A 25,260-nucleotide genomic window follows, 5' to 3' on the forward strand; every position below is an offset into this window, starting at 1 on the left:
AATACATGTTCACATGAAAGCAGACATAAGGCTTGAAGCTTTGAGCTAACCTGTGAAGCGGGGGCTATTTTAAGTCCTGCTGCAACTCCATTATGGAAACTGGGCCAATTGGTCATGTTGGGAGGAACATCAATGTTCCCACTGTTGAGATCTACCATAGCGTTCCTGGGAGGAGCACGGCCTGGAGCAGAGAAACACAAAGCAGACAGCATTGCAAAATAAACGTTAATGATATTGTACTCAATTAAATCAACCTGTTCTTTTTTTCTTCTTCTTCCTATTTGTAAGTTTTCTTGTTAAGAAAATTCCAGACATAAAAAAAAATAAATAAATAAAATCTTGAAAGCAGTAAACACTGAGGTAAAAACATTAATGCTATTGTAACAATAACCTGTAAGGTTGAGTTTTGGTACCGGCAACGGTTCAGTTGGTACAGGATGGTAGGAAAAAAGCGTGAAGAGGCCTCTGCCAACCGGAAGAGCCATCGTCCTCTGGCACAACTGCAGAAGTCTAAAGCAGACAAAATAGTAAGGCAAAAAGATTCCAAGAAATTAAAAATGCCACACACACACACACAAAAACCAAATCACATAAAATAAAACAGATCAAATGTCAAACATCTTTAGGCGTGTAGTATATACAAAACAAGAACCAAAACATACAGGATGTTTCGCATCCCTTTAAAAGCTGCTGCATGCTCGATATTTTCTTCCAATTAAGCGTCTGTTTTAGATCATACATTATTATATCAACACATACAAATTGTGCTTACTTGTTTTCTTTCTCCTCTATGTACTCGTGGTCTGAGACTTCAGGTTGCTGAACAACACTAACCCGGACCGGCCTTGAGCTCTGGAGGAGCCTTCTGACTTCCTGGATCCTTAAATCTTGACTCCAGATCAGTCCTGTAACCTGAGGGAGAAAAATGAAAAGACAAAAGATTTCATCTTAACCCTCCAGCTCTTTAAAATAGCAATAGTGACCATAGCAGTTGACAACTATAAACAGCAGGTTACAGCAGTGCTGCACCGAAGATACAGCATTCCCATGGTCAGTGTCCAGAAAACTGAAAGTGTGGCAGAATCAGTCTGAATTATCGAAGATAATCTCTAGACAAACTAGAAGAAGCAAAAATATTTCAGTCAGAAAAAAAAACGACCCACAAACCAGTTACCTCATGAATTATGTCCAACATGCCATCTTCCTCCTCATCTGCTTCTGAGGATGCAGGAGGGACCAAGGAGAATCCTGATCCTACAGACTGAAAACACTTGGAAGTGAAAATCTTTCTGAAGAAACAGATGAAGCTGTGAGCACTGGCCTTTCAGGAGATAAAGGCGGCCACTGCCTCTGGTATTAGTATATCTGCATCCAACTATACCAAATGTCTTCATAGATCTGGGTAATAGAAAGGTTTTACACTTCACGGCCAATTTTGTTGTGTTCAGATTTTTCATCTCTGTAGCATTGTTAACTGTTAAGTTTGTAGCAAAGTGACAAGTTGTGGTTTACAATCTTTCCAGACAACTTAAAATCCACATAACTTAAAATCAAAGCAATATCCTTGCTTTGCCTTATTATAATAATAATAATAATATTCCTTTATTTAATCAGGTAAACCCCGTTGAGATCTAGATCTCATTTTCAAGAGGGACCTGAAACAAACTTCACTCCCCATCAGGGAATCGAACCCCGGTCTCCCGCGTGACAGGTGGGGATACTCACCACTGTACTAATGAGGAGATATATATTTTTTATATATATTGGCATGCTTTTGGTAGTTTTAAGGGCTTTAAACATGTAGATTTAAAGAGAATGCAGTTATCGATAATGTTGTAACCCAATGGCAGAATAAGAGTAAAATTGAATTCTACTATAGATGGCTACATCCTGATTTCAGGAATCTCTACTTACAGCTTTGCTTTTTGCCAGGGTCATCTTGTGAGCTTGCTTGGTCAGGTCCTGTCGGCCAATCAGCAGACAGACTTCCTCTGGCCAATCAGAGGACGGCTGCTCACGACATTGGTAAATTGCCTCTCTGATGGGCAAAGCCACCCCGAACGGGACCGACTCCAAATCCTTCAGGGTGAAGCCTGCAGCGGTGGAAAGGCAGGGGTGAATAATTTTGGTTATTTAGAGTTTAAAAGCAACCATAAAGACAGATTATGCATTTTTAAACATGGACCAAGTGCTGTTAAAATGATGTTAATGAGCAGAAAACAGAAGTTTTAGTAACTGGTCCAGACCCACAGGGAGAGAAAAACCTACACCCAACTTTTAACATGGACAACGAGTCCTCCAGAGGCAGTAAAAACCCCCGTTTGATTAAAGAATACATTTTATAAACTATAACCTCACTAACCACCTTAGAGGAAACTGAACTGGAGAAGTTGAACTTCTATAAATTTTCAAGAACCTTAAATGATTCCCTCTTTTAAAACACATGTTGAGAGTCTTGTGAAAAAGCTGCAACAGAAACTCGGTTTTTAAATTTGAAAATAAAGATATGTAGCCACTTTTTTTATTGGTGCTGGACAGCGGGAATGTTTGAGTGAATGTGTCTTCTCAACGTCTCCATATGGTGGATTTCCCATACGCTTCACTGAGGTTCATGACAGAGCGCTCTCTTTTTTACTCCTCTGCCAGCTTGTATTTGTTATCTGACAGCCATATAAAGTACAGAAAGTTAATGTTTTCGATCTCAGGATTAGTTGTTGCTTTTGGTTCAGGATAATAGCAATGAAACGGAGGCTGTTTTCCCATTCCCCTTCTGTAAAAAGTAATGAGCAGCAGAGCAACTGGAACAGAACTAATTTTACTGCGTGTGTTCAAATCCAAATTATGAGAACTCATATTTTGGATTTGAACCCTATTCCTAACTCCCTTCCATATACTTATTTTTAGCTTTTTTTTTTTAATTGAATCTCAAATGAATAAAACCTGGTATGATAAATGTGAGATTAAGCTAAATATGTATATTTTCTTTTTCGTTACTAGCTATTGTTTACCTTAAATTTTTATTTTATCAAAAATATTTTACTATTTATCAGATAGTTGATTGTTTTTTTTATATATAATTATCATATCTTCATAAGTTTTTATTTGTACTTTTCCCACAATTCCTCCTCTATAGTTCTTATTTTAGCGTTTCATGTGCAATTGCCTGTATTTAACCTTTGTATTACACGCTTGTAAGAAAAGGTCTCTACCAATAAAGTTTGATTGGCTACATACCCCACAATTGTTCACTTATCTAAATAACATATCTGATTTGGCCGTGAAAGTCAATTTGTTGACTTTAGCTTCATTGCAAGTGTCAAAACATCCATTGTTGTGAGGCAGTGTTGTGTTCAATGGGAGGAAAATGATACGCTGCTCGTACCCTGTGAGGTGAGCCACACCACCAGCTGCTCAGCTAGACTCTCACTGGAAAACCTGACCTTCACACTGCTCTGCCTGGAAAAACAAAACACAGAAGTACTTTGTCAGAAAAATTACCAATGATTTCAATCATGATTTGATGACAGAGTTTTTAAAAACACAAAAAAGTGTCTGAAGATAGTTGTACAAATTCTTTGAATTTACAAAATTTTCTTTCAGCTTATTTTACCTTCTGGAGTTTGGCTCACTAACACGGGACCTCTGGCCTGGAATGATAAAGACACGGACATTAAACACAGCAAACAGCAACAAAATGCAAGCAATATCTCAACTTCCATAAATTAAGCCTTATTTATGAGTTAGGATTATAATAACATAAGGTATTCTAAAGTTTTCCTGAAATTATTTAAATCTGCTACTAAAATTTGGCATGAAGCACACTTAGATTAAGAGTGAAAGTGCCAGTATTATATATTGTCCATGCACATAGTAAGTAACTCTCTTAACTTCAGTTATTATGAAAATGCCATATATCAAATATGATTTAAAAGAAATGATATTTCTAATTAAACTCCTGCTTTTTCTGAAACTCAGCCTTCAGGATGTCATCACAACATCACGCCCCCATTAACCATTTACCATTAAATGGTAAAAACATTTAACAACGTTTTTACCAGCGTTGAACTGAGCTAATTGCTGCTGGCTAGTCTGAAGGAGCTGAGTGAGGGAGTCACCGGGAGGGCTTCTCTGTGAGGCAGATGCTCAGAGGAGGAGCTGTGTCTCAAAGGACACCCAGGTGTTTCCACAGGTGAATGGTTGCCATGGGAGATAATTGGATTTCTCAAACATTCATGAAAGAGTCAAGGCAATACTCCAGGTATGTTTTTGACGAGGGAATAACACTATAACATAATGTAAGGCTAAAACAAAAAGTAGATTTTACATAATACTGTCCCTTTAAATACAGGATGAGTAAATCATGTTTTTCTTTTTGTAACAAGGAATCTGTTCCACGCAAAAATGAAGTCTTAATGCTGGAAGGAGACAAACTAAAGTTTTCTCATCACTCACAGGCTCAAGGCTAAATTCTGTGACAGAAGAAAAATGGCGGATCAAATAACTGCCACCAAGGAGCTCTAGTGGGCTTTAACATGAGGGGACAACAAAGAAGGACGAAAAGCAGGAGACTGTGTAATAATCTGACTCTGAAGCACAGCGCAGTGGGGCTGACGGTTAATATGGGTGACTTGTCGATAAATGATTACACCAAGAAAAACAAGCTGTCCAAGTGTTGTTTCGGGCTATTTAAAAGGTACACAGAACTTTAAGTTTCAGGGATATTTCTTCAGAAAATTCATCATGACCAGAAGATTTGTGCATTTTTGTTGGTTTCTAATGTGTTATATAAAGTATGCACTAAACTTTTCCCCTAAAGTGTGAAAGAGAAAATAACAACTCAGTTAGAATAATGCAGCCGAAGAGGACAGAGTCTCTGGTAACTAAACCTTTGACGCTGTGACAGCGTCAAACAGACAAATTATTTTATTAAATGTTTTATAAAAGGTTTAGTGAGGGATTTCCTTTGTCAGGAAAACAACTAAGAGCTTCTCCCATTTTAGGTGGTCCCTGTGCTGCAACATCCTGCACTAAACTGGTTCTATATAAAGAAATACAAACAGCCAAAAGTCACCTTGGTCCCTTAAAACTTCCACTCTGCTGCTTCCTGAGTTTATATACAGGATCAAAACACTTTAATTTTATTCTTATGAGTAGTCATCTTAAAATGACCCATTTAATTAATACATAATGCTTTAAAAAAAGCAGATCTGTATTTATAAAACACCATTGCACACAGGTGTGACACTTACAATTTCAAGCAGGATTCAAAAACACAGGCTTGTAACAATGGTAGAGCAAGTAACAGACTGTATTTATGAATTAAACAAAAACAGAAGTTGTGCAGAAAAAATAATGAAAATGGTGTGCTGAGCTACATTTACTACATAATGGTTGATGTAAAAACAAACAGGAAGATTAATTTCTTTCCAAGACCTATACAGGGTTCCTTCACGTGTTACACTTCAAAATGCTACACTTTTCCACATTCAAATTTAAACATTGCTCCTGCAATGATCTTAAGACATTCTTAATGTTTTTGTACCAAACATTAACCTGGTTGGGTTTAATTACTTGTTTGTTCCTCAAATCTGGATACTGGATGCTCAGCAGAGTGGTAAATGGTCATTCTGCTGACGTTTCAGGATCTGGACTAATTCAGATCAGCTGAATTTATTCATTCTTTTACTCTGAGCTTTTGCACAGACTTCATTATTCTACCGCAAAGAAATATTTTTTAAGAGATCATCATAGATCCAGTTTAAGAATCTGGACCTTTGTATGTTTCTGAATTAGTGTGTGTTTATCTTTAGGTTCTCTGTCAGCAAGTTAAAAATCTAAAGTATCAATAATTTGGTCAAAAACTCAAGCTGCATTATGATAAACTAACCAATGTTAAAATAAATGTAAGAATTTTAATGGAAAAAAGGCCTGGCTGTTCTTTTATCCACATCAATCCTGACATGAAAAAATATAAAACTAAATTGTAAACTTTTTACGACAGCGTAGGAAATCGAACTGCAGTACATTGAAACTCATTTGCATAAATTTTGTTTCATTCATGCATCAAAACTTCTGTTCCTTTGTCTAAGCTCAAAACAAAAGTAATGAGAAAAACCAAACCACTCCGGCCCCTTTTTCTTTCCTTTCTCTTCCCTTTTTGGGCCAGACAGTTACCGGTCTCGGCTATTTTAACCACTGGCTGGCTGATTGGTGCACTGCTGCTTTGGTCCAAAACCCCAACATCTGTTACAAAAATAAACAACAGTGAAACATACCTGCTGAGAGCTTCAAGAGGTACTTCCATACATTTGTCGACGTAGCATTATCATCTCCAATGATGTACAGAGCATAACTCTGTCAAAAAAAAGAAAAAGAGATTCAAAAGAAGTTATTATTACGTAAAAGGCAATGACTTAAGTGAAAAAAACTTCAAGGACATTGTTGATATTACAATAAGAAAAGCATTTAGCTAGTTTTGTCAGTTCTTTTCAACATGACTGAACATGTTTACAAAATGTCAATATTCAGGGTTGAGAGGAAACATAATAAAATATGTTTTTGTGTGTTTTTTTGGAAATTTTGGAATAAATTAAACAAATTTAGGATATTCTGACAGAATGTTTCCACTTTGCATATGAATCGGAGTTACATTATTTAGCTATATTTTTCAAGCTGAAACACCAGAAAAATTTTAAATTTGAACTATTCATTCAACTTTGAAACTAAACGATGAAAGGCCCCCTTACTGAACTAAAAAAAAAAAAAAAGTGAACAGGCCATCATCCTAACCAGTTATAATAACAAGAACAAGCATCAAAATTGCATGGTTATGTAAACATGCAGCATTTATTTTTGTTTTTATTAAGAACATCTGTAAGAGATCAATATGGCTACCACAGCGTCATAATGTTGAGCATTAATCAAAAACATTTGACCTAAACATTATATATATATATATATATATATATATATATATATATATATATATATATATATATAAATAAATAAATAAGGAACAATGGCTTAAAAACATTCAAAAACAGGAAGTATGGTTATACCAGAACCAGCAGCTTGGTCCTCTGACAGATGCCAGGCAGGTAAGGAAATGGAGGGCTTGCCTCCCCTCTCAAGCAGCTACTGAGCCAGTTGAATACACATGGCGGATCAGAGCTGAGGAAGGACGGCCGGTGCATCTGACCAATCGCAGCTGAGAACAAAGAGTGGGCCAGTCAAAGGTCAAGGCAATGGGGAAGAGGAAAAAAGTTCAGCCATTGCTGGTAAACAACAATTACCAGAGAAGCAATGAAATTTAAACTTTAATTGGATACACAGACTATGGAAATAATATGTTTATACTGGAATTACCTGGACAAATGCAAAGAGCTCTCTAAGCTTTTATGAGCATCAAAACCTTTTTTTTTTTTTGCTTTACAATTACATGTCTTGTGTATTTCCTGCCTGAATATCACATTAACCCATTTAGTCTCTTACCCTGGTCTATGATGCAGCGCTCCGTAAAGCAGCTAATTAATGAAGGGTAGTCTCTCCAGTACAGATCAACATATTTCTCCAGCTGCAGGTCTCTGCAAACAAACGATGAATCACATAAATAGAGTGCCAAAAAGTATTTGCCCCCTTGTAGATTAGTTTCCTTTCTGCCATCTAGCATTTGTGATATCTGCCATTCAGTCGCTTTTTCCTTTTTTTGCTCAGCGTTAGTATCTTAGATAACGTTCTGGATTTCTTTTTTTGGGGGGGAGGGAGGGGGGGGGGGGGGGGGGGGGGGGGGGGCAAACCCCTATATGCATTGTTGACCACTGTTTGCAGTTTTGTCCATTTTTAGATAATTCTGCTTACAATGTCAGCCTGGTGAAAACCAGACCTGGACTCTCAGCTGCTGAGAAACAAATATTTACTTCCTCCGCTGACATTACTAAAAACTACAGGCAGATTACAATTTTATAATACCGCAGGAAATCGACATCGTAGTTCGCAACTTCTCCTTCTGTTCACTGATTGCCCTGGTCGAAATTCAACTTGAGAAATCAAAGTCAATGGGAGAGAGCCTGGATAGAGCAGTGAAGAGAGACGAGAATCAAGTGGAATTGTGTAGAAAAGCAATGGTTGACTGGAAACCCAAAGCCTTAAAAATGTCTTTGTAACCTTTTGCAGACCAAAACGTTTGCAGATCTTAACTTTCTTTAGGCTCGATGTGTCGCTTTCAGACATTTTAGCCTACTTCATGTTGTCAGACAAATTTTAGGTCAGGTGTGGGTAGAAAAACTGAACCATATTTGTGTAGTGCTAGGTTAGTTTGAATAGCTTGTTTCCCCTAAAATTACATTTTTGTATTTACTCAAAATATATTTGTTTAATGATCTGAAACATTAAATGAGCAAAAACAAAGAGTAAAAGCAGGGCAGCTTGGATTCTGTCATTTCCCTTTGATTAAAGTGAAGGACCATTTCCATTATTAATAATTCATAGCTTAGAAGTTCATGTCTACCTTGCAGTAGTTTTTTTACTAGTGTCTGCTGCTGCACAGCGAGGCAATAAACTGAAAAGTCATTAGAGCTATTCTAGAAATATCCCGACATTCTCAAATAGCTTCTGTGACATTTAACTTGTTTAGGGCTGCAACTGCCGCAAGATGGAGCAAAAGTAATTAAGAAACATGAACCACTGCTGTTGACCTGCAAACAAAGAGCTGAATGGCAGTCAGTCTTTTATCTGATTTTCTTTTTTAAAGGAACATTTAAAAATATCTTCTTTACACCCTATATTTAGATAGGTAAAGCCCTAATTAAACTGAGAAAATAAATAAATTAAAAAAATAAGCATATAGATTCTTCAACTTAAGTAGGAGGAAATTGTCCTCCTTATCCCTCCATCCCAGATTCAACAGCACACTTCAATCTAAAGTGAAAATCTTCTCTACCCTTTATTGCCTTGTTACTTTTTACCAGAAATTATTCGTTTTACTCATCTTCCAGTCTAGTATAAATTATCTCACTAAAGCAACCATAAATTGTGTTGTATTTACTATTTATAAACTCATAAAATAAAAATATTAAGCATGATCTAATATCATGATATTATATGTCTTTTCTTTGTTCTGTTGTGTGGACTAACTTTGAGTTCAAACAAACTAATAGCTGGTTAATTAGGAAGGCTACCTACACCTGTATTCAGAGACCCAAACTCACTCCCAGTGAAGAAAAGAATGACAATCATTTCAATATTCTGACCATAAGAACTTGAAAAGTGCAACTAAATTTTGCAGGTGTATAGCATTTTTAATTGGTCTGCATTTAAAATAAAATAAAAACATTATAGATAGTTGTATTACCAGAATAAAATTATGTTAGATTGTTTTATTAACAGTAATAATAGTTAGTACTTTTGTGTTTTGAACAAAAGCATTCAGGTGACACAGTTCTTGCATTTTTTGAGTTGCCACCATGAAACCGGGGTCATTTTCACTCAAAGGTTATTATAGCAGAACAATCTGCCCCCCTCCCAATCTCACCACTAATGGATATTTAGACAATTTGGGCCAAATGCATGTTTCACAACATGATTCTGAATATATTAGTTTCAAAATAAAACTGGAAGCCCAACGAGTAAATTTGCCCTGTGGCTGCATCTGTAAAAAGTTCATCTGAATACTGAAACTTCCTTCCTTGACTGGCAGAATTTGTGTCAAGAAGACAATCTGTATGACAGAATCTATCTTTGGACTCAAAGTGTTTACAAACCAATAAAAACATTTCTCTTTTACAATAGCCTGTCTCCTCATTAATTTATCATACTGCCTTAATGAAATGTTACATTTCCAGAGGAACGTGAGGCTGAGGATGGGATTCAAACTGATGAAATTACTGTGAATATGACAGTATTAAAAAAAAAAAAAAAACGACACATGGCAAAACAATTCAACTCAAACAAAGAGGATAAACTATTTTTTTAATTTAAAATACAAAGCAATCAGAGTTATCATTTGCGTAGCCAGTTAATAAAGTACAGAAAGCATTAAAAAAAAATGTCAGCATACTTGAATACAACCCACATACTAACAATGTAGAACAATTACTTTAAAGAGCTCTTCACTCTCCCACGCCTCTTATTCTCTTATTGTCATGGTCACCAATAACAGGAGTCACTTGACAATCTGTTAAAAGTTTATTTCCCAACACACAAACCACTGAAGGGCCTTAGATTACACACAAAGTTTCACTGAAAACAACGAGTTGCGTTCCCCATTTCCTTCTGTGTGCGAAAGTTCAAAGTAGTTTATGAGCATGTTCAACAGGCTGTGTTTGTAGTGATAATTGTACGGGCCTTGTGTCAGTATGCCAACATTGTTTTATTATAGAAAGACAGTTTCTTCTTCTCTTTACTAAGTTTAATGACTTACAGAACTTAACAATGGAAAATACATAAAATAGCAGCTACCTGGCCAACTGTTGCAGCAGACACACCAGTGATGAAGCTCTTGCCCTGTGCAGCTCGTCCAGCTGCAGCTCCTGGTAGAGCAGATGCAGGACACCGAAAAGGGCGGGAATGTGAGGGAACAGAGGAGCCGAACTCTCAAGTTTCATAGATGAGCTGGAGGGAGAATCCGCCTGGTGTTTCAAAGAGGGAAAAAAAAAAAAGAAAGAAAAAGTTGAAAACAGCCAGTGTTGATGATTACAAGCCGTTTAAAAACTCTGAACTGAATCTGGAATTGAAATGGAATCAATCTTAAGCACATTTGGAGTCACATATTGTTCTATATAACTGTATATAAATTGGATTTGTGTTGTATAAGATACATTAGCTGTGAATTGGCACCGCATTAGTAAACTTTCAAGAAATGAGAAAATATTGCATTTAAACTTTTTCCAGCAACTCTAAACAAAATTAACATCCTTCTGCCATTTAAAACATACACTCCAATTACCTCCTTTTACAAGTAGTTTCTGCAAGGTAAAAAATCAATATTAGTGACTTATAAAGCACTTCAAGTCAGACACACATGATGTATACAAAGATGCAGAAAGAATAAGAGAGGGGACAGACATGGATGTGGAGAATAACAATACTACATCTGTGAAGAGGCAGAAAAATCTTTTACTTTTATTGATCCTTATGTGTTGTAAAATCTAAATAGCATGGGTTCAATAGGCTATATGGAGTTTATGGAATAAAGCAAACTGGGTTACATACAGAAAACGGGTCCTCTTTTTCTGCGACGGGAACATTGTTGGGGTCCACTGACCCACAGACAGGCTGCGAATTTATCTGACGATGATAATGAGATGCCAACAGGTAGTCCCAGTCCTACAAAACCAGGATTACAGATCAATGCCAGTCTAAAGTTTGGATTAATGCCACCATAACCACAACTAAATTCAAATGCTAAAAATTATAACATTATAATGACACTTAAGTGAGTTCTTTCAATTCTAGAGGGGTAAAAAAAAAAAAAAGTACTAAAGTCAGATTTAGAGCATAATCCAGAAATGATTCCACTGAGCCACATGTTTTAACCAGCAGCACCTCTTAGTAAACCACATAGTTTCACTAACAAGCTATGCCTGTATGGGTTAGATGTACCTTCTGTTATAAAAAGTCTTAAATACACTCAAACACACTTTTTCAACTACAGACATATTCCAAAAATAATTACAGCACCGCTTTCTTTAAAAAATAAAGAAAGAAAAAAAACATCTGTACCAATCAGACCAAAATGATGGAATGGAAACCTGTTTTCACTCAACTTGAACATGTTTCAGTGAAGTTCAATGGACAACATTAACAGATATTATCTCAGGTCTTTTCAGAAATATTAAAGTTGTCTCTGACCTGGCACTGGCCATATTTCAATCAATGTTTCTTTAAGCACATTTTGAAGTATCTCATTAGAAAAGGTTGTTGGAAACAGAAAAATTCAAAATAACTTTCCTCAATTTCACAGAAATGTTTTTTCGCTCGTTTGAAGTAGTTTTTGGCATTTTTTAAAAGGAGTTGATGCACTAAAGGAGTAGATGAAAACACATTAGCCGAATAAGTTCCGACGTAGCAATCTTACCCATCCACCGGTGTGTCTGTGGCTTACCAGAGGCACAAAACTTTTTTTTTTTTGCAACATTTTAAGAGTTTGCTCAAAATGTGTATGACCATCCATGTTGGAAGGAAACGTGGATTCTTACATCACACTCAAACTGAGGGCCTTCTGGTCGGAAATCCAAAATGACTGACATTTCCGACTTGTTTGGCTCCATCATCAACAAACAAACAAAAAATAGTATAATTTGTCTCCATTACTTGGGTTCAAACAAAAAAAAAAAAAAAAAAACGTCTCAAGTAAATATTTTACAGAAATGTTTGTTTTGATCTTGTACTCGGAATCAGCTCGATTAGGCTTTGACATCCAAGTTTTATTTCTAAGCAATAAAGACCTTAGTGCTGTTTAAGACAGATGTCAAAATTTACAAGTCTCCTTCCGCAGATTTGTACTTTCCTACAAGAAGTAGGAAATTACAAATCTGCTAAGTATGGCCTAATTCTGTGTAGACCACTGCTTGGTTTCTGCTCTGCTCATACTGCTCGTTGTAACAGCAGTACAAAGTGGTATGAAAACATGTTCTCACATTGCTGTTGTAGGCCAATTACTATTGGTTTTGTTTTTCCAGGATGGCTTTAAACCAAGTAACCCAAGTCTGTTGAAAGGTGAAGGGATGTGAATACTTTCTGGAGGCACTGTATATCATTATGTGCAGGTTACAGCAGGGGTTATCCTCAACTAAAATTAACCACACAGTAGCTTAAGTAAAATCTGACACATCTTTCCTCAGGTCAAAAATAAAGCAGCACACTGAGCCTGCAGCTGATTGACATTTTCCAGATGCGTTTGCTTTAATGAGAAAAACACACAAACACCGATTAGCTAAAAAAAATCCCCTTTAATGAGACGCATTTTAAGAAAACCCTCGAAGGCCAACTCGCAGAGGAACGATTTGTTTCAACTTTCCTTAATATATAATTAGAGTGCAGGTCAAGCTTAGAAAAGGACAGAGCGAACGTCCACTCTGGGGGTCTTTCTTCACACGCAAACAAACTTATGTGTGAATGTAGAGCAGAGGACCAATTATATTCTCTGCTACTTCAGATAAACTACACTAATTCTCTCTGTAAACAAAGTTTAAAAACTGGATGATGCTCTTTTTTGGTTGGAAGAATTTAATATATTTGAATGGAGTTCTTATTTTTGGCTGAACTTTGTGCATTAAATTGTTGCCCTATATATATAATGCTAAAAATACATATGATAATGGCAGCAATGCAAATAGAACAGCCAGCAAGTCTGAGTAGATCTTCTATGAAGGTTCTCAAAAATACATCTTGGTTATATTTGTCAATATAACATACATGGCTTCTGATAAATAGTTTTTTTTTTTCCCTCCACAGATACATATACCGTATTTGTTATTGTTGTTCACATTATGCATCTTGCATACCTCATCAGAGCCTCCGTCAGAAGGACGAGCCTTCTTGGCAGCAATAACTGGAGAGAGCGGGACTTCAAATTGCAGCTTAAGAGAGAAAACAAGAAAATTATCAACTGTAGGAATATTTTTGTTTGATTAAAAAAAAAAATAATAACTTTTTTTAAGTTGAAAAAATGAAATTTTTTTAGTCAGCTGAAAACTTTCTCAACAGTCGGATCTGATTATGAAAGTGTAATCATCAGTCTTTTTTGAAGATATGCCAAGTCTCACTGAAAATTGGAAGAGAAGAATCAAGAACAGCTGACTCACATGTCGAGTCCAGGCCAGGCGCTCTGTGTTGTAGCCCATCAGTGTCATAAAACAGGTGACGAACTGGCTCCACTCTGCATGAGCGCTGGGACCGCCGGGGGCATTGTAGATGTTGTACCACTTCACCAAAACCTGCATATTTTATTTATATTAAATCCAATTTCTCTCATGACCTAATTATCGTACCAATATCTGTACTTTTAAAGGTTTGACATGAAGTTGAACAGAAGTAGCATTTTTGCTCTGCAGTTGAATTAAGTCATCTGTAATTACCTCAGCAAGTTTTAATGTAGATGTAACTAAATTAAATATATTCACGTCATTATTTACTAAAGTAGTGGTAGTTTCTACCTACTAAAAACAAACTAAAAATCATAATAAAGTTTAAATGGGGAAAAAACGTTTAAGGAAACAATTGGTAAGGTTGTGGTAATAGTTCTATCAGCATAGGAAGAATCTATCAGTGATGACTTATTTAAAACAATAATAAAAAAAGGTTTAATGTGAATATTATTTCAGATTTATTTAGCTGTGCACTCTCAACTACTGTAGATTAAATCTGGGTTTCAACATCCCCACTTTAACAAACCTTCATGGCAACTTCTCTGGGCAGGATGAACCGAATCGCTTGAAGGCACTTCTTCACTGCAACAAAACAAAATTAAAAAACATTTTCTAGAGTTTCAATTGAATTGCATGCTAAACTCCACAAAACGTCAGGTTGAGTCATGTAAGAGACCAACCAGGTGACTGGATTTATTAAAACTACAGTTTTTCTATAAGATATTTTACAAAAATAAAATAAAATTGAATGCGTTTACCCTCCTCTGATCATTACTTTGACATAAAAAAATATATATTAATAACCCTAGCTTCATTCATTTAAAGCAAGAGCTCTTTCCTGGTGTGATATCCATTTTATCATGACAATATCTGGCTGATGCTTTTTAAGAAATGCCAGATAAGAAAACGGAGAAAAACCCCCAAAACAGTAGCACATTAATTAATGTTGCTGCCTGACCAATCCGATTCCTAATCAGCATCACTAGGCTATCTTAATTGGTCCTCCGAAGTCAGAAAGGTCGAAAAGGAAGTGGATAAATGCCATTTCATTAGAAGAACGCCTCATCCGTTCGATCGATTACTAAATAATAGGAAACGGTGCAGGAATGAGGAACAGGCAAGAAAAAAAAGGGAGATAAAGTTGTCTTCAAACACAGCTGACAGTGGGAATTAATTATATCTAAAAACAGAAATAAATGACAATTTTGGCTTACAGTAAAAACCAGAGCTCCCACAGGACAGATAAGATTTAGATAATAGAAGATGACAAAGATGGTCCCCAGTTTAACTGGTCAGACAATTCATTATGGCTACATTACCTTATTTTTTGAACATTAAGATATGACAGGGATTAATAATTAATTTAGGTCAAAGCCGTATTACCAAGTAAAACTGTCAATTTTCCTGATTTATGAGCTCCCTCAGGATAAAAGCAAAATTATTCATGTAAATGTCTCGTAAAGGTTGTAACCAATTGTGCCATATGAATCGTATTATACCATACAAAATTATCAAATAACATATGAAATGACAAAAGCAAAAAAATCTGATTGCTCTTTCTTTGTAGGTCATTTTCAAAAGCAGAGAAAAGAAACAGACGTCATTAAAGTAAAGCAGAAAGGTCAGAATGACAGAGCCTCTTATTACACAGCAGCAGATTTCATCTTGGTCCTCCATCCTCAGCTGTCAATTATGACGAAGATGCTTTTTATTTTAGAAAGCAACTGCTCAAAAACTCCAAAACAGAATAGCATTTAAGCATTAGCTTCTCTTGAGAGAAACATATCCCACTACATCAAGTAGACATGTGATAGAAAAATCTAATAGATAAATGATCAGAGAGAAGCAGTTCATTCTCATGCTTTATTTCCAACTCTACAAAATAGGTCACCTAAAAGTAGATAATTCCCAAAGGTGTTGGAGTCCAAAGAATAATTGTTTCATGCAATAATTAACATCAAAAACTATAATTAGGTGTTTAAATGTACATACAAGTAATGTTAGGGACCGAATGATAAACAACCCCACTAGCGAGTGTGCTCTGAGCTAGCAGGTTGTGCACAACACAGAATTAGTGTACTTCTATATTCATTATAATTTAAGAGATTTTTTTTTCCTCCAGTTTGAACTTAACTGGATACCCACCACAAAACAAAAAATTTTTTTTAATTAAATTTAAATAAAAAAAGGTGTTTTATTAACTTAAAATATTTTTGTTCTAAAGTATCTGTGGGAATTAATTATTTCTGATGTCTTTATTATTTTTTTAAATAATCAAACAAAAATTATGAGAACAACAAGTTAGGTTGGAGATGTCCATGTGATTTTTTTTATTTATTTTTTTGTCCCCAAGCTGCAGAGAACATTGACGTGGCGGATTAATTATAACCGTTAAGAAGAGTCAGCCTGTGTGTGTGTGTGTGTGTGTGTGTGTGTGTGCGGGGGTGGGCGCGTCTGTGTGTGTGCGTCTGCTTTGTAATGGCATCCTCAGTATAAAAGATTTTACGTCACTGTGAAGCATAGAGCAGCTCGCAAACCTAATTCCGAAGCGCTTTAACTGCTCTGACTCAATCATTTCTGTCTCTGTCTGTGCAGTAATGGGGGAGTAAAAAGAAGAAAAGTAAATAATTTATTAACACATTGCTTAATTAAACAACAACAACCACCTTGTTTTTGTTGCCTGTGCTAAATCAGTGTCTTACCCAGCTCAGAGGTAGCTATCTCTGGGATACAGATCCTCAGCATCACACCACTGCTTAGCTCCTAGAAATAAAGACAAATAGCACAAAAATTCACATTACAATTTTCAACTCCAATTCCACACAGGTGTAGGGGAAACAGATGAGCTGTTTAATAAGACAATTTCAGAAGTGCAATCCTCCAATCTGTACAACTGTAAACTCCAACTAAAGCAGGTAAATTGAATTTGTCCATCCTCTATTTGATTATCTCTACCTTTGCTTTTTCTGTTGCATTATGAAAAAGATGCTCTGTGAAAAGGCCAACTGGTTTCCATCAGGAGATGGAATCCCTCAGCACAAGAAAAACCCTGAGGTATATAGAAATATAAATTGATTTGTGAAATGAATGATTGTCTAGAAGCGGAGCACATACACTTGGTAAAAAATAACTGTTTTTGGAAAACAGAAACAACAGATTTACTTGCAGCCAGAAACTTCTGCAGCGTTGGACCAGAACTGAAGCTCCTGCTGAAGGTACTATGGGGAAATTCTCCATTCCTCTCTTTACTATGTAGATTGTAATTTAGAAGCAGTTACCTCCTTAAAATCATTTGTGGAGCTGATTTTTATTTTTATATAGACAAACCATAAAATTGAAAATACAAAAAAATTAATTAACTTAAGTTTTTTTTTAAATTTCATTTCAATGTGCTAAAAATTATTTTCACTTAAATTCAATTCCATGCGGTAAAAAGGCAACAGGGATTTAATTATGATTTGATATTAAATCCTTTACTGAGGAAAGAAATAAATGTGTGGTGTTAGTATTGGAAATGTATGAACACAGGGGTAAAATGTCTGAACTGTTTCAAAAGAAAAAAAAAAAAAAAATCAACCTACCAGAGTGACCCGGTTGCACACAGGGTCCCGCAAAGAGAGGATGTAAGGCGTGGCTTGTTGAAACGAGAAGTCTTCAAAGAAAGAAGCTTCATGCTGTTTAATGTTTAGACTCTTCAGCTCTGACACTGGAGACGGCATTGCATCCTTAAACAAGGAATAAAAAAAATTAACAAATGTTTTTTTAAATCAGGTAAGATGACAAGAAAGACCAGGACCTGTTTAAACATGTTATGAAATTCAAATACATACATACATACATACATAAGAAAATGTGCCTGAAATACTAAAATACCATAATTTCCAAACTATTGAGCTGCACCATAAGTTTTAAAAAGAAAAAAAAACATATACCTGTCTATAAGATGCAGGTGTCCACATTGTAACATGAGATACTTGCACATTAAGATTTTTTAAAAACATTTAATGAAATACCACTAACTACAAGTACATACAATACATACTCTTTCATGACATGGAAAAAAAAATAAAATAAATACAGCAGCCTACCAGGAAAACTCATTGATTACCAGCTTCATCAACCTAAAACCACTAACGTCGCATTCTTCAGCGTCTGAATTAAACAGCCTCAGAAAATACACTGTTGCTGCAGCGTTCAAAGCACGTGAAAAAAGTAGAGACTTATAGTCCGGAAAATAAGATATTCAAACATGGACAGGAAAATTTGCAATAAATGTAATGCATAAACCGTAAAAAATAAACCATAGCGTAATTCTGTCATATTTGACCATTTAAAATCTGTATAAGTATTCAAGTTAAAAAGACAACTTAACGGATAACTTTGTGGAATAAAAGCAACTGTTTCCTACTTCAAGTCTGAAAAATAAATCTCCAGTGCGTCGAGTGGAGTGCATTAACGCTAAATTCTTTTACCTCATTAAGCCTGTGGATGTGCCTGCTGCCTGCATTAGCAGGTGTACTGACGGTCTCTACTGGTGTGCTGAGATAAGGGAGGTGATTGGTCAGGCTGATGGAGTGAGACAGCGGGCTGGGGAGATGCACCTTACTGACCTGCAGGAGCACAAAGGAAGCCGATTTAGGACTGCATCACTGTGTTGAAATACTCTATTAAATACGTTAACACTAACAGTATGTGAGGCAGCTAAGCGTTAATGCAGTCATGAACCTGTCCCCATGTTGTCCTTACCCTTGTGATTCCTGTGTAAATAACCAGACTGCCACAAGCCTCCAGAACCAACATGGCATCTATATTCTGGGGAGCAAAAAACAAACAAATGAGACTTTTCCAAAAAGACAAAAAAAACAAAGCAAAACAAAAAACTTGTTATTTGTGTTTCTTCCCTCCACAGTGATCCAAATTTCAGAATATTTTAGACACATTTTAGAACAGAAAGCAGAGAAAATTAATTAATAGTTAAATAGGATTTCAGTATACAAATATTTAAATAGTAATAAAATTAAATGGGTTGATTTTATACTAAATTCAAAAAAATATATACATGGATCAAAGTCTAGATAAAATGGACCTACAAACACATAATAAAAATGGAAATTAATAAGACACCAAAATGATAAAATATAATTTCAAGTTTTTTCATATAACCAATTAACTTCCATCTCTACGTTAAAAAGGAAGTCAATTTATTTAGCAATTAGAACACACTGCTTCCCTTTCTGATAGGAAAATGTTTTGGAACTGGTTGTACTGGAATGCCATGAATACCTGCAGAGGTGCAGCATCTTTTGCAGGAATGGTTGTGACAGAGGGGAAGATGAGCTGAGTGACATCGTTGCTCTCTATAAACTTCACGCATCTGTGGGAACAAAAACACAGATGCTACTCATCTGTAAGTGCACATTTCACCATTTAATCCAATAGGGAAGGGAAAAGGAAGAAGGAAAAACACAGAAAAACATTCAAGATTAAATTTGCTTTGTAGCGATAATCAATTCTCCTTGCTCTAATGGCTCTGTAATGTTGACCTAATTGTTTGGTAGAACTCAGACAGCATCCATCAACTACATTGTTGTTGCGCCTTCTTTGTTGTAGGTCTTTAAATAAGAAATGATCAGATCTTTACTCGATAAACTCTTGAAATCCAAACTGAAATAATAAAAATGCAACAGGGGTTGGCAAATTAGAAATGTAGTAAGTACAGACTCGAAGCCAAATATACAGACAAAAAAAAGTGATGTACAATATAACAGTGTTTGTTTTTGTGCTTTTGGTTCACTGCAAACACAGATCCCAGATAATGATAGTCAATCCACCTAAAATATTTTATAGATTACTTCCATATCAAGATCAAGAAGGTTTTAGAGGTTGCATCCTGTTACATCAGCTGTTTTTCTTGAGAGAGAAACCCTGTTTAGTTTCTGACTTACTTAAAGCATTTTCTGCACTCCTGAAGCAATTTTTGCACCATTAAAAAAAGAAAAAAAAGAATTACAATATATATTGCTGGCATAATGATAAATTATTAATCATTGTAGCAAAGATGTTCAACAAATGCACATTTATGCAATCGTTTAATTTCCCATTATTATTATTATTTTTTGTTTGTTTTGTGTTTTTGAAGATGATGGTTTGGCATTGTTGCAGCAGTTGCTGCTCTTAGCAACCGCCTATTTGGCCCATGTCAAAGGCCGGCCCTGCCTGACATGTAAACACTACACTAAAATATAGTTCTACACAGAGAAAGCTTATTTGATACCAGAACATGTTTTTTTATTTCTTTACATAAAGGTACTTTTCACTTCCTGCTACTCCAACATTTTCTTTTGTTTATTTTTCTGTGTTGTATTTTTTGCTGCCTCTTGGCCAAAACTCCCTTGAAAAACAGGATTTTAATCTCAATGGGGTTTTTTTTAAATAAAAGTTAAATAAAAATCTCACTCAGAGTGATGTAAATAGATCTGCAAGCTGCATCAATAACTCTGAAGAGTATAGATGGTATAAACTTCAACTTTAAAGGTTGCTAATTAAACTCGATGTGGCACCCACTGTGGTTATCAGATTGTACAGAAAAAAACAAGGAAGCAGCTGTAAAGGAAATGGATTCATTCCGAGTTGGAGAAACAAAAATGTTTTTGTTGCTTCTTATGCAATAATCATCAATGGCAAAATAAAAGCCATTGATAAAAGTCAAAAATTGCAGCAGTAGTGCATATTTGCTTACCTCAGGTGTTGATGTGATTCCACCAGGAAGCAGAGGTAGTGGCTCTCACAGAGGTCAGAGGTCAGAAATACTTTAGATGCCTGGCTGCTCATCTCCCTGAAAAATGCAAGAAATTAATACTAGTAAAATACTGAGGGATACAAAACTGGGACAGTATGACAGAATGTACAATAAATAATGTTTTTATGTGTATTGTACAACTGTGTCATATTCACTATTCCCAGAAAAAGTTTAACATTTTGCTTAAATGATCCAAAGAAAATTTTATTCAAACATAAAATATAAAAATGAATAAAATTATTAGAATATCAGACACAGACATTAATCATTTCATTTAAAAATATGTTATTATTTTATTTGTGGGATCTTTTTGTCATGAAGTAACGCAACCCCGGTTTCCAAGATGACAAACCAGAGTAGCTTTACATGACAGAATATTTTTTAAAAAGCATTCAACTGGAAGTTAAAGATAAATTTATTTCGACACAGAACTAATCTAGTAATCTATCTAACCGCTGTAATAGCTATAAATGAATCCCAGGACGTCTCTGGGTCTGTGTCCAACACGGCTCTATTACCTTTGACAGCCAGAGGAGACCGCCTCACTCCACAGCTGCTCCACGCAGAGGTCTGGTATGATCGGCTCCATCTCCGGCATCGCCATGCTCTCGTTAGCAGTGCTGTTAAGAGACGGCAACAAGCCGTGGTGCCCCCTGGGGGACGGGCTGTGGAAGGACGTGTTGAAACGAGACGCGCCAGAAAAGGACGGAGCAGCCATGCCTGGAGAGTGGGCGCGACTAGGATAGATGGAGGAAGTGAGAGAGATCGCAGAGAGATTTTACCCTTTTCATGTCCCAAAGTGGAGTGATAAAGCTGTGGTTTACACTTACTCCCACCTTAAGGCGGCCATGTTGGATATGCTTGGAGAATGAACTCGAGAATGTACTCCCGGTGAGGAGGTCATGATCCTGCTCGGGTGACTGTGCAGGGCGCTGTAGTGCAGAGGAGAGCTGAACGCAGAACTGAAGGAAGAAGACAAAAGGCAGGATGGGACAACTACTTCTTAAAATTTTCATTTACATTTTTGAGCAAACTTTATGAGGACTTTCAGTATTATCACTCCAAGCAAAACTGCAAAGCCCGTTGTGACGAGCAGTAATAAACCTACCTGACCAAACATGAAGCCCTCCCTTGAATTAAAATATCATTGAAAAACTGGCCAACTATCATTTTCACTAAACTATTTATGACTAGCTATAGATAAGCTATTTGCGTAAAAAAAAACTGGATTCAAAGATATAGGGAAAATGTTTAACTAACCTAAATATGAGCAAAAAGGCAAGTTATTCTCTTACTTGAGTTATTATGTAAAAATTACTTAAGTCTTGAATTTAATAAATTTTAAAGGAACCTTGAAAATTCTTACATTTCTTACCAAAACCCTGTTTGATGGTGAATTATGAAGCCAAACGCAGCACAAAGTGTTTAACTTCTAATTGTGAAAGAACTAATTATTTTTTTATTCTGTGTTCAGAAACATTTATTACATTTTAGATCCAATTTAACTAACAGCTAAAATGCCATTTAGCAAATAACAGCCATAACCAATGTCTAAGAAACAAATAGTCTGACGTTTTGAAATGGTTGGACAGGCCCGTCCACAATATATGACAGATTTTAGAAGTGAACCAGCAGGAGATAAGTTCTGCAAGACTGGAGTATTAAGTTCCAATTTCATAAAAATAAAATAAAATGAAGGAAAGAGGAAAGCAGGAATTTCTCTTTTTATCCATTACCTTATTCCCGCTGCAGAACCCAGCCCTCCACTTCCTCCACTTCCTCCAGGTGAGTCAAGATGGGAGGCGTTACGTAAATGAGATGCTAGAAAACCTGAAGCCATCAAACCCAACGGTGTCCCAGCTGGTTCTGTCGGACACCGCAGGACCATGGAACGCTCCTGAGAAAGAGGTCAGGGGTCAAACAAAGCATTTGTTTTTGTTCAGGATTTAAACATTTTTTTAGCCTGAGTCACTCACATCATGTGTGACTTTCCGCAGGGCCCACACTGTGTGCGTTCCTTGTACAGTATCATATGATACAACTATAGAGGGCTGGCAGCAGGTGAACACTATCTTCATGTTGGAGTCAGACACATACTGCACACGGGAGCCTTCAAACGGGCCTGCAAAGGCATAAGAAGTCTAATATCAGGTTGGTCAATAAATACTCAGACAGGTGGAAAGAGACCAACAGAAATCTGTGCTATACCTGAAGGTTTGCACACAATTGGCGCAATCTCATCTAAAGGATGCAGGATGCTGAACACTGTTGGAAGAGGTTCTCTGTATAGAAAATACACAGGAATTTAATGAGGAAGCACTAGTTCAGGTTTAAACATCTGCCTTAAGCTTGTATGTCCAAGTGCTGATTGGTTTTATAATCTTACCCAGGAGGATTTGGTTGTGTGTCATTCGCTGCGTTTTTCCTTTCCAGCAAAAGTCCAAACTTGGTCGCCCAGACATTCGAAACCTAAAACAGACAATATGAGACGGATCAGGAACAAAACCGTTCACTCACAAGCTTATAGAAAAATTATGTAAAATAAAATCTAGAAAACAATATGACATTCACATACACGGCATGCAAACATTCATGGACTTTACATTTACATTCACTTAGCTAATTTCAACTGATAAAAAAATATTTTTTTCCCCAATTATTACTTTTTAGCACAGTCTTGGAGAACATTATAAAGTTATTTAGTGGTCCAATAAGAAATCTAGCACAATGAAGCACACCAAGTTGTGTCTCTTTATTTTCTCCCTCACCTGGAAAGGTAGCGGTGAGATGAAATCTTTACCAGTCACAGTGTGTACGTTAATGCAGCTACTCTGGACAATACACACCATTTGCTCCACTTCTTCGGCTGAAAAAGAAAATAATCAAATTCTTTCAGCATAAATAGACCATGAACAAAAGTAAAGGAAAATCACGGAAAGGTTAGCCTAGGCCTGTCAAGATAACACATTTTGCTGAAGAATAAATTGTCCCAGAAATTATTGCAATAAACAATAATATTGTACGGCTGCACAGTGGCGCAGTTGATAGCACTGCTGCCTTGCAGCAAGAAGGTCCTGGGTTCGTAATCTCCTGTGCGTGCGTGGGTTCACTCCGGCTTCCTCCCACAGTCCAAAAACATGACTGTCAGGTTAATTGGTCTCTCTAAATTCTCCCTAGGTGTGTGTGTGTGCATGGTTGTTTGTCCTGTCTGTCTCTGTGTTGCCCTGCGACAGACTGGCGACCTGTCCAGGGTGAACCCCGCCTCTCACCCGGAACGTTAGCTGGAGATAGACACCAGCACCTCTCCTGACCCCACTAGGGAGAAAGATGTTAGAAAATGGATGGATGGATGGATGAATAATATTGTCACTTTGAGATAATCGTTAGACAGATAATGGCATAATAAGTATACCCCGTCTAAGATCAATTAATAAAGAGAAAAAGAGACATGAGAAAAACAATCATGCAAACGGAAAGTATCAAGCTCTTTTTAATCTTTCATGCAATTAATTGATTTATTGCGACACGTTAGCCTCTTAGTAAAAGCTTAATTTTACTGTACCATCATTGTTGTTCTGAGGAACAGCAAAGTTGCACCATAAAGCCTGCAAGAAGTAGAAGACAGTCAGCTCCAAGTACAGAGAAATCACCATGTTCTATTATGTTAAAAAAAAAGATACTTTAGACCAGTTTTGATGAAAACAAACAATGAAAAACATAATTAGCATCAACATTTTGCAGAAAATGATGGTGAAGCTAAAACACTTTTACACTTTCCTGAAAAATATCAAAAACAGGAATCTTGCTTTTCCTATAACCCACCTGCTGCACTGGGCTGTCCACAGTGAAGGCCTTGTACACACTGGAGGCTTGTGTACGACTGCCCTGGCTCCAAACAGCCATGTTTCCCGCAGTATAAAGTTCTTCCTCAAACTCATCCTCTTTGACTCCTGTGCAACCTTTCCTGAGCTGCCAAGATTCCTGATGATGGAAAGAAGCCACTGCATGTTTAAGATGAAATATATTTTTCAAAGAAAAGCTACGTGCAAAAGCCGTGCCGTCTCACCCTCTCTCTTTCCTGCAGACTGACTTCCTGCAAGGACCCCACCAGCCCAGCAGCACCGTCGGAGGACCAGAGCTCAGAGGCTGGCTGGAGCTCCCTAAGCTGCAGGTTGAAAGCATTCGGATGGTTCCTGCAGTGCTCGCGGCCAAATGGGACAAACGACTGCAAATCCCCTGCGGCAATCATCGTGGCTGTCTCTTCATACACGACTTCCGACATGAGTTCCAGATTTCAGCATTATTTCTGGGGAGAAACAGTTTGTGGGGGCAAACGTTTTTAGCTTATTACTTGATCAATTACTTGATCTGACCTTATCTGAGGAAGGTTTTGAGATCAAGCTGTTGTTTTTTTCTTTTATAAGGAACACAATCTCATATTTATTGTAGATCCAGCACCTGTAGACTACCGCTGCAATAATGTGATTGTGAAATTATTGCTGAATATTGCAGAACATGTCAACTGCAATTTACCCATAACTGTGCTAAATTCTTGTTCATGTTCCTATGTGACTAACTCACCCCTCTCATTAAACT

General features: G+C 36.6%; 1 protein-coding gene across 6 annotated transcripts in view; it reads right to left on the reverse strand.

The window, feature by feature from the left end:
• anapc1 (anaphase promoting complex subunit 1) overlaps nt 1-25,260 on the reverse strand; it is a 52,806-nt gene that overhangs the window by 26,532 nt on the left and 1,014 nt on the right. For 3 of the 6 annotated variants that reach the window (XM_028007408.1, XM_028007405.1, XM_028007406.1), the window contains exons 2-32: nt 24,731-24,970; nt 24,487-24,645; nt 24,227-24,269; nt 23,433-23,530; nt 23,051-23,133; nt 22,873-22,946; nt 22,641-22,786; nt 22,401-22,561; nt 21,495-21,626; nt 21,183-21,401; nt 20,605-20,700; nt 19,149-19,239; nt 18,612-18,677; nt 18,338-18,475; nt 17,447-17,590; nt 16,568-16,628; nt 14,392-14,447; nt 13,803-13,934; nt 13,503-13,577; nt 11,209-11,322; nt 10,456-10,625; nt 7,492-7,583; nt 7,059-7,207; nt 6,276-6,354; nt 3,611-3,647; nt 3,383-3,456; nt 1,915-2,093; nt 1,175-1,261; nt 773-912; nt 392-510; nt 51-181 (exon numbers count right to left, since the gene is read on the reverse strand). In XM_028007408.1, coding sequence (XP_027863209.1) covers nt 51-181; nt 392-510; nt 773-912; nt 1,175-1,261; nt 1,915-2,093; nt 3,383-3,456; nt 3,611-3,647; nt 6,276-6,354; nt 7,059-7,207; nt 7,492-7,583; nt 10,456-10,625; nt 11,209-11,322; nt 13,503-13,577; nt 13,803-13,934; nt 14,392-14,447; nt 16,568-16,628; nt 17,447-17,590; nt 18,338-18,475; nt 18,612-18,677; nt 19,149-19,239; nt 20,605-20,700; nt 21,183-21,401; nt 21,495-21,626; nt 22,401-22,561; nt 22,641-22,786; nt 22,873-22,946; nt 23,051-23,133; nt 23,433-23,530; nt 24,227-24,269; nt 24,487-24,645; nt 24,731-24,946 — 3,561 coding nt within the window. In that variant the 5' untranslated portion in view covers nt 24,947-24,970. Of the gene's footprint in view, nt 1-50; nt 182-391; nt 511-772; nt 913-1,174; nt 1,262-1,914; nt 2,094-3,382; nt 3,457-3,610; nt 3,648-6,275; nt 6,355-7,058; nt 7,208-7,491; nt 7,584-10,455; nt 10,626-11,208; nt 11,323-13,502; nt 13,578-13,802; nt 13,935-14,391; nt 14,448-16,567; nt 16,629-17,446; nt 17,591-18,337; nt 18,476-18,611; nt 18,678-19,148; nt 19,240-20,604; nt 20,701-21,182; nt 21,402-21,494; nt 21,627-22,400; nt 22,562-22,640; nt 22,787-22,872; nt 22,947-23,050; nt 23,134-23,432; nt 23,531-24,226; nt 24,270-24,486; nt 24,646-24,730; nt 24,971-25,260 lie in introns of those variants that run through there. The other 3 variants (XM_028007409.1, XM_028007410.1, XM_028007407.1) reach the window with 2 other exon arrangements.

The sequence above is a fragment of the Xiphophorus couchianus genome, chromosome 22, assembly GCF_001444195.1.
Source record: "Xiphophorus couchianus chromosome 22, X_couchianus-1.0, whole genome shotgun sequence".
Taxonomy (NCBI): Eukaryota; Metazoa; Chordata; class Actinopteri; order Cyprinodontiformes; family Poeciliidae; genus Xiphophorus; species Xiphophorus couchianus.